Source organism: Myotis brandtii, unplaced genomic scaffold (genome assembly GCF_000412655.1).
Source record: "Myotis brandtii unplaced genomic scaffold, ASM41265v1 scaffold18, whole genome shotgun sequence".
NCBI classification, from domain to species: domain Eukaryota; kingdom Metazoa; phylum Chordata; class Mammalia; order Chiroptera; family Vespertilionidae; genus Myotis; species Myotis brandtii.
Genome location: NW_005356674.1, coordinates 7,372,849 through 7,386,034, shown reverse-complemented (window position 1 = coordinate 7,386,034; position 13,186 = coordinate 7,372,849). Strand labels below are relative to the sequence as shown.

At 38.3% G+C, this 13,186-nt stretch overlaps 1 protein-coding gene across 7 annotated transcripts in view; it reads right to left on the bottom strand.

Moving 5' to 3' along the window:
* Positions 1-13,186, bottom strand: part of CAPN7 (calpain 7) — a 53,115-nt gene that overhangs the window by 37,312 nt on the left and 2,617 nt on the right. For all 7 annotated transcript variants that reach the window (XR_313443.2, XR_001361577.1, XR_001361579.1 and 4 more), the window contains exons 2-6: positions 12,589-12,697; positions 6,725-6,882; positions 5,765-5,832; positions 3,592-3,792; positions 1,785-1,871 (exon numbers count right to left, since the gene is read on the bottom strand). Coding sequence is in view for 1 of the 7 variants with exons in the window: in XM_005863600.2 (XP_005863662.1) it covers positions 1,785-1,871; positions 3,592-3,792; positions 5,765-5,832; positions 6,725-6,882; positions 12,589-12,667 (593 nt within the window). In the remaining 6 variants the exon portion in view is untranslated. The remainder of the gene's footprint in view (positions 1-1,784; positions 1,872-3,591; positions 3,793-5,764; positions 5,833-6,724; positions 6,883-12,588; positions 12,698-13,186) is intronic.

Below are 13,186 nucleotides of genomic sequence, written 5' to 3'. Positions count from 1 at the left end.
TCTCCAATTCGGGAGCCCTCAGGGGATGTGCTACCGACGGCTTGGGCCCACTCCCCATGGTTCTCTGCCTCTGCGGGGCCGCCTGCTCCACACCACGGGGATGGGCAAGCAGGCCCTGCTGGGTGCTGCCTGCGGTTCTCGATTGCCTGCTCCCCAGTTGCCATGGTGACGCCCAGCAGGCCCTGCTGGGTGCTGCCTGAGGGCCCCGCTTGCCTGCTCCCTGGTCGCCACTGCCACTGCCCAGCAGGCCCTGCTGGGTGCTGCCTGCGGCCCCGATTGCCTGCTTCCTGGTCGCCACCACCAAAATGAGAAAGCAGTTCTTTTGTTCTTTTTAAGACCTTTTATATTTTCTGTATATAATAAGCATTCAATTCTGTTTTCTGATATGTGCATTGCAGAAATTTTTTTAAAAATAAAAATATTTTAAAAAGTTAACTCGCCCAGCAGGCCCTGCTGGGTGCTGCCTGCGGCCCCGATTGCCTGCTTCCTGGTCGCCACCACCAAAATGAGAAAGCAGTTCTTTTGTTCTTTTTAAGACCTTTTATATTTTCTGTATATAATAAGCATTCAATTCTGTTTTCTGATATGTGCATTGCAGAAATTTTTTTAAAAATAAAAATATTTTAAAAAGTTAACTCACCCAATTTTGCTACCTATAAATAAAAACTAAACATTCTGATGTATAATCTTTACATCATTTTCTATATATGTATAAATATATGAAAATTAAAAAAATTGAATGTTATGTATAGTTTTCTAGTTTTCTTTTTACTAGATTGCAAGCATTTTTCCTACATTTTTCAAGGACTTATTTTTTTTATGGGAACCATAATCTACACTAATAAAAGAAACATGCAAATTGGTGTCACTCCGCTACGCCCACCAGCCAATCAGGATGAGCATGCAAATCAACCCAACAAAGATGGCGGTTAATTTGTATATGTAGGCTCAGAGCGAAGACTGAAGGCTCCACCCGAGCGAATACTGAAGACCACTGAAGACTGAAGACGACTGAAGAGGCTTGGCTTCTCCGCTGCAGTTGGAGCGGAGAAGCCTCGAGGCTTGGCTTCTCTGCTGTGGGCGGGGCGAAGGCCTGGGTCCTGGGTGCCGGCGGGAAACTGGTGCCAGCAGCCAGGGGAAGGAAGGCCTATTGCACGAATCTCTTTGTGCAACAGGCCTCTAGTACTTAATATAAAATGAATGTGCCATTATTTAATCATTCCCATACTGTTAAATATTTGTTTCAATAACTTTTTGCTATGAGATGCTTTGATGAATGCTCTTATATACATAAACATCTTTAACGAAATTATTTCCTTAGGATGACCAGAAGCTAGTATTGAACCAAACAATATTTTTAAGGCTCTTGACATAAGCTTCCACTATCCTAGAAGGCTGTGCTAACACTTCCATAATTAACTCCTTTTTGAATTGTATCTTCTTAGTAAACAATATTGTCATTCTATTCCACTTTTCCATTCAGTTCTTTTAGACTTGCATTTTTGTTGTGATCAAACACCAATTCAACAAATATTTCCTGAGTACGTACTTTGTGCCAGGAACTGTGCTTGGCACTGAGTATAATGTTACGCAAAAGGAGACAAAAGAGTAACAGAGGTATTGCTGTGCTGCCCCTATCTCCTTCCCATAACCACACTTTTCTTCCAATCAAATTTTTAAACCACAAATTTAAATTCAAAACTATAAATTTAGACTTCAGAATATGGAAAAAGTACTGAAAAAGTAAAATATTGGAAGTAAAAATTGCTACAGTGCTTACTTACCAGAAAGGCATTGGAAAGGCAAAACGTTCTCTCAGGTCAATAGCCATGAAAGGAACATATTCTACACCATTTATTTTTGATGTTGTCCTAAAAAATACAAGAAAATAAAATCTAAAGTAAATGTTCAAATTAGCATATTTACTTAAACTCCTTAAAATTTAAATGACAAGGTATGGTACTGTAATAAAATTAAACCAACAATCTCACGTTGGACAAAACCAGTATCTTTATTTGTACAAATTTTTCACAAAATTGTTGAATACCAAAAAATAACTGATTTAATTCAATTCAGTAGAGTTACAACAAAACAATAGTCTCAAGACAGGCCCAACCAGAAGTACTGAAAGTGTCTGCGTGTCTGTGACACCAGGGACAAAGTGAATTCTATCCTAAGTCCAAAGGGAGAAAACAATTGCTTGGTTATTTTGAGATTTAAAAAACATGACATTTATAACTATGAAACTATATTCTTCATATTTTCTGGGTATGAGAATATGGAGTGGTTAAGTGTCATAGATAACAGCTATGGCCTCTTGAAAAGTTAAAGAAATGTGTTTGGTAGTAGCTTTGCATATTTTCTTGTTTTGTGTATATTTATTTGTATACTATTATATTTACTATTTCCTTCTTCTGTTTCTTTCCCTCATTTTATTTAGAAGTAATTGCAGGGTAACTTCACCACTTATCGTCCCCAATATTCAGGGAGACGGTGACTGAATTTGAAGAACAGTTAATACAGTAAGCGATGGATACTATGACTGTGTATATCCTTTTTCTGAGAGGATGAGAACTTTTCACTTGTATGAAGGATAGCTGCATTTGTTAGAAATATAGAGTTGTTTTGTTGTAGTATGGAATGTCAAATGTGTACAGAAGAGAACTTTTGGATGCCGAGTAGCCCGAGTGTCGGACTGTTACTAATCTACCGTCTCTCAATTCCAAAACCACCCTTATTCATCCTGCTCTGCGTTGTTTCGTTTCACATGCTATTTGCCAGGCAAAGAGAGCCAGACTTGTAGGAGAATTAAAATCCATGGCAAGAAAAGAAAGAAAAATACCCTCAGGTGGCTGCTACGTGAGGAGCCCTTTAGGCTCAATTTTAGGAAATTAAAAATGAGCAACTACATGATTCGCACTACTCTAAGTAGGTTAGATCTCTTCCAGAGCCCAACTGAAGAACAGCCACACTGGCTCAGAGATTTATCCCATCTGGGATGGCTCAGAATGCAACCAAGGAGTTCCACATCACCGTTGTTTGCATTTTTAACACCCTTGAGGCTCTTCCACACACTGATATGGCTTCCTAGACCAGGGGTTGGTAAATATTTTCTTTAAAGGGCCAAATAGAATATAGTTTTGGCTTTGCAATGAGGTCTGTCATATGTTGTTCTGTGTTTTTTGTTGTTTTTTTTTTTTTTTAGAACCCTTAAAAAAATCCAAAAACTATTCATAGCTCAAGGCTTCCCTTTGCTAACTCCTGGCCTAGACTGCTATTTCAAGGTAACAATTTATTTTTCCCATTAGGGATCTGGTTACAAAGTTGCACAGATGATTGATTGGTCTGCCACAGATCTATTTTGCTCCCTAAATTCTAGTTCTCAATTTTAAAGAATGCTAGGATTTTCAGGAAAACATACCTAGTAGAAATGCTAATACTAAAATATATTAGAAAAATTTTAAGTATTTAAAGTTGTGACCGCAAGACAATATATAATTAATAGCATTATGCACTATAAGATGTGAATATGACCCAACAAACCTAATGAGAATAAAATTGTTCATTATAATGAATGAGAAACTAATTTACCTGAGAACTTCTATTTCTTCTGCCGTATATCTCTGTCCTTGTGCATCGCATGCCTGTGGACTTATAAATTGCTGAGGTCTTTCAAGAAAGAGATTAGTTCCTAGTGGAAAATGTGCTCTTGCTGGAGGTGGCTTTGGTTTAATATTAGTTGACTTGACTTTGCATAATGGCTTTGTTAAAGGCTCACTCAATGCTTCTGCTCTATAATAGAGGTACAGAAACACTGTTTAGCTTTTTTCACATTTAAGCTTTCCAGAAAATAAAATTTACTTCAAGAACCAGTCAAGCATTCCTAATGTAAACCTAGTACATAAAATTCTTACAAACTAGTTTACTGTTCACTACTTAAGCTACTCCCAAAGGTATTTTTGCAAACAACATTCTATTAAGTGAGCATTTATATCAGATACTATGCAATGGGGATATAAGAACGTATAAAACACAATCCCTACTTTTAAGGTGTTCATAGTTTTGTGGGGAAAGAAAGACAACTACATCAAAAGTGACAGATGCTAACATGAAATAGTACTTTTGAGTAAATGCATGACAGAAGGTATTAACTTAATGAAGTGGGAAGAGAGGGTGAATCAGGGAATGTTTTTTTCTGAATTGATGTTTGGGCTGCAGAGAAGTCCACTAGGGGAGTGAGGAAGTATTTGGAGTAGAGAGAATAGCATATGCAAATGTATGAAACAGCAGTGAGTTAAGGTAATTTCAAAAGAATGGATGCAACCTCTGTAAACAGTGCAAATGAGAAGCAGTGGGAGATAAAATCACTGGCAGAGATTGGATTATAGGCCTTACATGATAGTCCAGGAAATTTTGACTTTGTCAAAGAACTAACAAGCTAAAAAACAGAAGTTCTTAATCTGAGGTCCATATATAGTTTCAGGAGTCTTGTAAAAATTCTGAAATTCATGCCAAAAAATTTATGTACATTTTTCTTAAAGAATGGATCCATAATTTTGAACAGATCCTCAAAGGAGCCCATGACTGACCCACTCCAGTGCACTTAGAAATTCATGCCAAAAAATTTATGTACATTTTTCTTAAAAAATGGATCCATAATTTTGAACAAAGGAGCCCATGACTGACCCACTCCAGTGCCCTTTAAGGATACACTTAGAGAATACTGGATGGGTTAGCTGCATAGGTAATAAAAGTCATCGATGATTCAGACTGGTGAAAGAAGTCAAAATGGAGAAAATAACTATGTGTTAAGTGTCCATATTTTCAAGAATTTGAAAAAAACAAACTAAAGGCTAGATGATGGTAATAAAATGGAGGGATGACTATTATACTTTGATAAAAAAAAGAAAGACTGGAGTGGTACAGCTAGCTAGTCAGAGCCTCAAAAGGAGGCAATTTTATGAAATGTAACTATAAAAGCAATTTCCACCCTTTTCCTTTGTCTATAGTACTCTTCAAGGGTAGAATTCTATTGTGCAAATCCATTTATTCTTTCAACAAATGCCTACTGAGCACATACTGTTAAGTCCAACCCTCTGCTATACGCTCAGAGCATTAAACAAAACAGACAAAATTCTCTGTGCTCAAGAGCTTGCATTAAAGTGATGACTGTTGGTAGGGACACAGACATTAACATGACAAACTGGTAAATTTCATGTCTTAAAAAGCGTTAAGAGTTATGGAAAAGAATATTAGAATAGAGTACACAGGATAAAAGTATTGAAGGAGATTCAGTTTTATATTGGTTAGGGCAGGCCTTATTGAAAAGTTGACATCTGAGCAGAGTTAAAGGAATTACTACATTATATAATTTAGGGTATGTGTATGGCTGTAAACTGGCTCATTCTCAATTTCTTCATTTTTATTATTAGCTCTAGAAGGCTCTCTGGAAGTTCTCTTCTTTGGAAGTCTGATATTACACAACAGAAGGGAAGTCTTCCATTTCAAATACCATGATCATTTTTGTTTCATATATAGAAAAGGCTACAGAAAACATTTCCTGATTAATGTTATTTTTTAAATTTAAAGCAGGAAACTAGAGAAGTAAATGCACTCAGAGAAAAAAAATAGACTTCCTCTACATCTCAGGTAAAAGATGGAGATTTGTTATTATAAGCTCTAACACATTTTGATAAATCTGTCACATTTAAGTGACACAATACACTGCCACCCATGGAAAAGAACTTAAGTGACCAAAACTCACCTATCTAGTGCCTGTCGAGCCAACTGTTTCAGTTTATTTTGCAGAGTTTTATCAGCAGTTTCATAGGACTTAAGAGAAAGAGAGAGACACATTCTGAAGCATAATTATTTTTAAATTTTCTTGATTCATGATATTTCTAAGCAAAAAAATTAACCATGCACATTACACTTCTTGAAATTATGGGAGAATAAACCAAGACATTTTATTTTCATTCTTAAAGGTATTGTTTAAAATAGTGTTGAAAACTTGTCATTGAGGTAAGCTTTAAGGCCACTTAAAGTGGACAGGTGGTAACTGGAACACAACTGTGTGACCTGGTGCCATGAAAGGAGGAACCTCAGAAGACTAGCACTTACCTCCAGTCTCTGGTACCCATAGTGATCAGTCTAGATGGTTCTCCTGAGCAAAACACCCTAGACAAAAAGCCAGTGCTCTGAATAATACTGAGACCACTCTCTACCACTTCACCTCATCTTCCTGTCAAATACACTGCTCTTATGCACTAGATGCCCTTTAAAGCTCACATCCCACCTAGGGCTCCTCAGAGAGAAGTAAAAGCAACTCATCATATAGATTTTACATTGCAAATGAATAAAGCACTACCAAACCACTACCTTTGTTTTTAGTGTATGAAATTGAAAAAAAAGGGGGAGGGGAGTTTATTCTAAATTTGTGATGGTGAATTCTTCCTGTAATAAGTTAATTTAGTTATATGTAAAAAGGTTAAAAAGCTATCTGTAATTTAGAAAAAAATTGCTTAATGATTCAATCTTAATGCTGTTAAAAACTTTAAACGAGATATTAAAATCCACTATTCATTTTTTACTCTCCATCTTTTAATGAGTAATTTAGTTACATTCATGACACATTTTCTTTAAGAAATTGTTAAATAAAATTAACTAGTAAAGGGAGAAATTTCTTAGCATAATTCCACCAAATTTAACTTGTAGCTATACATACAGTTTTTAGACAGAGATCTACGGCTTCAGTATACAATTCTATAGCATCTTCAACATTCCCCTTTTCATCTTCGTCAAAAGCTTGTGTAACAAGGAAATGGGCACGCTCCAAGTCCAACTGATGTTTTGATTTCAAAGGATCAGCACTCTTTGACTGAACTAGGATAGGAAAAAAGCCACATAGAAGAAGTATTACCTATATATCTATCTGGGAAACAACATAACATTTTAATACATTTAAGACATTCTTTACCAAACCTCTATAATCCTTCATTTTAAAAAAAAAAGTTTAGCAAGGAAGAGTTGTCCTAAAACCCACTGAATTGTAGATAATAAGGTGAATTTTGTGGTATGTGAATTATATCTCAATAAAGCTGTTACCTTTCTTAAAAAGCTTTACCTTTTGTCTCATAAAGGTATATGGTGATTTTTTTCTTATCCTTACCTGAGGATAATTTTTCCAGTGAATTTTAGAGAGAGTGGGAGGGAGAGACAGAGACAGAGAAAAACATCAATATGACACACATCGATTGGTTGCCTCCCACATGAGCCTGACCAGGGTGGGGGATCAAGCCTGCAACTGAGGTATGTGCCCTTGACTGGAATCGAACCCAGGACCCTTCAGTCCACGGGCTGATGCTCTATCCACTGACCCAACCTGGCTAGGGTTGGTGATCTTTTTTTACAACTTTAACCCTCAGTAACACCTCTCTGAATAATGTACGAATCCCATTTATAAAATGAAGATACCAAACCTCAAAAATGTTAAGATACCTAGTTCAGGGTTTCTCAGCCTTGGTACTACTGACATTCTCGATGGGTAATTCTTTGCTGTGGACTGTCCTATGCATTGTAGGATTTTTCACAAGGTCTCTGGCCCCTACCGAACTAGATGACAGAAGTATACTCCCCACCTCCCCTAGTGTAAAAACTAAATTTCTCTCCAGACATTACCAAATGTCTCATGAGGGGCAAAATCCCTCCCAGCTGAGAATGAGTGATGTAACCTAACGTTTCATAGCTACAAATGAAGGGTAAGGACTCAACTTAGATCTTTTGTCTGTTTGTTTATTTATTAATGATCAATGATCTCTGAACTTTTTGTTGGTCTCCTGCCTCCCAAGGGGTGCCCACTTTCCTCTGCCTTAACATCTCAGACTTTGGTGTCACAGACCTCAGACACCACTTTGCCATCCATAATCCTGGGGTGGTGGTCTTTTGGTTGGATTGCATGGTGTTGCTGTTGTCTAGGGCATCACCAAGATGGAAGTCCTCTCCTTCTCCCAGCAGGTGGCAATCTCAGCCTCTAGCTTGACCTTGATGTTTAGTAGGGCCTTGTACTCTTGTACCTGGCGCTGCTGCTCTGCCCCGGGCCTGAGCCAGCTCTGACTCCAGGTGCAGCAGTATCCTGTCAAGCTGTTCCATCCGCATGGCATAATGCATCTCCACCTCCCTCAAGATGGTCTCCAAACTGGCCCTCAGATTTCTCGAGTCCAGGTTGATGTCCAAGACCTGGACCATACGTCTCATCTCTGAGAATGTCATCTCAGTCATTCCTGCCTCAGTGGTCTGCAAGGTGACCACTGTGGTACTCTCCTCAATCTGCTGGGACCAGTACTTGTCCAGCTCCTCTTGGTTTTTCCAAGCCAGCTCATCATACTGGGCCCAGATGCCCGCCTGCCATGATCTTGCTGAGGTCTTGAGATTTGGAGGCATCCAACTCCACAGTCAACCCAAAGTTAGCAGTCTGGTTTTATAGACCATTTACTTCCTCCTCGTGGTTCTTCATGAAGAGCAGCTTCTCCTTGAGAGCCTCTCTTGTCCAGCTCCTCTTGGTTTTTCCAAGCCAGCTCATCATACTGGGCCCAGATGCCCGCCTGCCATGATCTTGCTGAGGTCTTGAGATTTGGAGGCATCCAACTCCACAGTCAACCCAAAGTTAGCAGTCTGGTTTTATAGACCATTTACTTCCTCCTCGTGGTTCTTCATGAAGAGCAGCTCCTCCTTGAGAGCCTCGATCCCTGTCTGCAGCCGAGTGATATTGGTGTCATCAGTGATCTTTCAAAGCCCATCGATGTTACTCTCCATAGATTGATGCATGGCCAACTCCATCTCAAACTTGACTCTGAAGTCATCAGCAGCAAGACTGGCATTATCAATCTGCAGAACAATGTGGGCATTGTCCACAGAACTTGCAAAGATCTGAGCCTTCGGGTCCTTTCTTCTCCAGTCTCTGATGACCAACCACGACTCCTTACCCTCTCCAGGCAGTCATTTAGGAATCGCAGTCTCCTTGCTCTGGACACCCCCTATACCTACTAGGCCCCCAGACCACCAGCAGCCACACATTGCTGGTCGAGTAGGGGACATGGAGATGTGCAAGCCCAAACCCCCAGTGCCTGCATAGACACTGGCCACACTGATGGCTGGCCGGGTGACTGCACAGAGCCCAGGGTCTGGTAGTCGGTGGAGAAGATGGAGTGGGCGCTAAAGCTCATGTTGTTCAGGGAGGAAGGTGAGAGAGAAGACTTGGGTTCAAACTGCCTCAACTGACATGTTTTAATTCCAAGTCTTGAGTTTTTATTCTACACTGGTGAATTTCAAACTGTGTTACCTCTCCCCACCCAAAAGACAACTCATCTCTCAAAGATCTCTTCACTGCCAGCAGATTTTATGTTTTAAAAATTGGGTTTCTGAACAAGATTTTTATTTGATAAATGACTCTTCTGTTTAAAATACTAATTAAGGAAACAATTTAATGCTCTAAAGATTTCATTTCATTTGTTGAATAAAATGGGCCCAAAAGCTAGCAAAACAATTTAGGTATGTTATACTTTAAAAATCCTTTTGAACTTTACTTCTGTTTCACTGGAAAGCTTTATTCTTTCAAGAGATAAGGGCTATCTCATTCTGTGCCTCAGTATCACATTTATAAATTTAAGAACTTCATTTACTTGGTTGGGAAAATAAAAGTTTCTTGGAATTTACAGGTATTTTGAATACATGAATCAATGTAACTTTTTATCAAGTAGGGCCCTGATGCACAAGCAGTCTACATTTTAATACATACAATTTTTGGGACCTTAATTTATACAATTTCTGGGACTTGGCTTAAACTAAACCACCTTGACTTTTTTTTGATGTTGTTAATCCTCACCTAAAGATAGTTCTTCCATTGACTTAAAAAAATATATATATATTTATTGAGTTCAGACAAAGGAGAGTCCAGGCAGTCATTTAGGAATCGCAGTCTCCTTGCTCTGGACACGCCCTATACCTACTAGGCCCCCAGACCACCAGCAGCCACACATTGCTGGTCGAGTAGGGGACATGGAGATGTGCAAGCCCAAACCCCCAGTGCCTGCATAGACACTGGCCACACTGATGGCTGGCCGGGTGACTGCACAGAGCCCAGGGTCTGGTAGTCGGTGGAGAAGATGGAGTGGGCGCTAAAGCTCATGTTGTTCAGGGAGGAAGGTGAGAGAGAAGACTTGGGTTCAAACTGCCTCAACTGACATGTTTTAATTCCAAGTCTTGAGTTTTTATTCTACACTGGTGAATTTCAAACTGTGTTACCTCTACCCACCCAAAAGACAACTCATCTCTCAAAGATCTCTTCACTGCCAGCAGATTTTATGTTTTAAAAATTGGGTTTCTGAACAAGATTTTTATTTGATAAATGACTCTTCTGTTTAAAATAATAATTAAGGAAACCATTTAATGCTCTAAAGATTTCATTTCATTTGTTGAATAAAATGGGCCCAAAAGCTAGCAAAACAATTTAGGTATGTTATACTTTAAAAATCCTTTTGAACTTTACTTCTGTTTCACTGGAAAGCTTTATTCTTTCAAGAGATAAGGGCTATCTCATTCTGTGCCTCAGTATCACATTTATAAATTTAAGAACTTCATTTACTTGGTTGGGAAAATAAAAGTTTCTTGGAATTTACAGGTATTTTGAATACATGAATCAATGTAACTTTTTATCAAGTAGGGCCCTGATGCACAAGCAGTCTACATTTTAATACATACAATTTTTGGGACCTTAATTTATACAATTTCTGGGACTTGGCTTAAACTAAACCACCTTGACTTTTTTTTGATGTTGTTAATCCTCACCTAAAGATAGTTCTTCCATTGACTTAAAAAAATATATATATATTTATTGAGTTCAGAGAGCAAAGGAGAGGGAGAGAGATAGAAACATCGATGATGAGAATCATTGATGGCTGCCTCCTGCAGGCCCCCTACTGGGGATGGAGACTGCAACCAGGACATGTGCCCTGACCCAGAACAGAACCATGATCTCTTGGTTCCTAGATTGATGCTCAACCATTGCATCATACTGGCCGGGCTTTCTACTGATTTTTTTTTAAGAGAGTGGAAGGAACAGTGGAAAGTAGGAAGGGGGTGAGAGAGAGAGAGACATTGATTGGTTGCCTCTCACAATCACTACAACCAGGGCCGGGTATCGAACCTGCAACTGAGGTACATGCCCTTGATCAGGAATTGAACCCGAGACCCTTCAATGTGTGGGCTGATGTTCTACCAGTGAGCCACACCGACCAGGCTAAACCACCTTGTCTTTAAAGGGACTGTCATAGCAAGGAATCCAATCATCAAATCTACTTTATCCTAACTATGTGCTTATAACTTCTGCTCCTATCTATTCAGAATGAGCAGTGGAATGTAGCATGAAGTTTATCAGGAAAGGCTGAATAAGTAAAGATTTCTCTAAACTAGTGATATTAACCTGTTCAACTGGTGTGCTGCAAGAATTTTTAAAACATGCAATACCTGACTATTTAGATACCTCGTTTTCATTAGGTTGTCAAATTAAAAAATAATGACAGTCAACACAATAGCTATCCGGTGTGAATGAAATAAAATTATACTTTTTTTTTGTCAGATTGGTAAAAATGTTTTTTGGTGTGCCACTGAATTTTAATAATAGTTTATGTGTGCTATGAGATAAAAAAGATTGAAAATAAATTGCTGCTCTAAGCTGCTTGTGACTTTATCATAGGGCCACAGGAAAAAGGGTTAAAGAGTCCTTAGTAAGATGAATGCATTTCTAAAACAAAATATCAACAGGTGATTATTTCTTTTCTACCCTATGAACAGCAAATTTTGACAGAAAACCTGACCTCTAACAAAACTGTGATCATTAAGCCTGTGTGTACTTGCTTTAAAGAATTTTCCATGTTGTTTATGAACATAAATACAGGCTGTTCCAGGTTTCTGCCTACATGTCGCTTTTCTAAGATATGGTTTAAAAGAATTTAGCTAAGGTCTTGAGGTTGAGGATACTGATACAGAAGAGACTGTGAAGCCACTACTGAAGTCTTTAAACACTGAAGAGGAGCCCTATCTGGTTGTGGGCTCGATCCCCAGTAGGGGGAAGTGCAGGAGGCAGCCAATCAATGATTCTCTCTTATCATTGATGTTTCTATCCCTCCCTCTCTGAAATCAATAAAAAAATATTTTTAAACACTTAAGAGGAGGAGTCATTTAAATTTAATACCAGGAGAGGGCATGTGACAGATATTTAAAAAGCAGACTTTAACAGGGTCCTAATCCTGATTTTGCTACAGATACAGTCAGAATGTAAATAACTCACCATTTCTAAACCTCTGGGAAATTAGGAGATTGAACTGTATTATCTCTAAGGTTCTCCTTCACAGATCTATAATTCATTTGCATATTATGACTTTTAAAGATGTGATTACCAAAAGAGGAATTAACAAGAGACTTAGGATCAAGATCCAAAGATAAAAATGAAAGAGAAACATAGAGGGAAAAGTAAGATGTGATGGAAGAGAAGAAAAAAAAATACAGTGATAAGTTTAGTAGTCTTTTACTAACCTGCTGAATGTAAAGCCTGAACTCTTTCCAGATATTCATTTATTTTTTCTTGAATGTGTTCTAGGCTCGATCCTGCCATCTCAGCATAAATTAAGGCTTGTGCAGCTTCCTAAAAATAAGAATTCAAAGGAATCTAATATATAAATCGCAATTTGAATTTTCTTTATTACTTTTTAACTATTGGTTTCTATGAATGACAAAACTAGAATGTCCTTAAGATATTAATAACTTTACTTATAAAGTGAATGAATTATATAATACTCCAATACCCTTTCTTCAGTTCTTAATGCTCTTAATTTTCTCATACTGTTGACAACTTATCAACTCAAATAGGAGGGATTGATTATAAACATTTTCTTAGAATAGCTCTGATTTATATGTTTTCTTTATGCAACAGGTCAGACTTAAAATTATATACCTTAAAATGGTGAACTGTGCCTTAAAAGTATTAGAACAAATAACAATCTATACTAATAAAGGGGTAATATGCTAATTAGACCAGGAGACCTTCCGGACAAAACCATGGTGGCGGGGCCGAGGCAGAGGCGGTTAGGGGTGTCAGGCCAGGAGGGGAGGGCAGTTGGGGGTGATCAGGCCA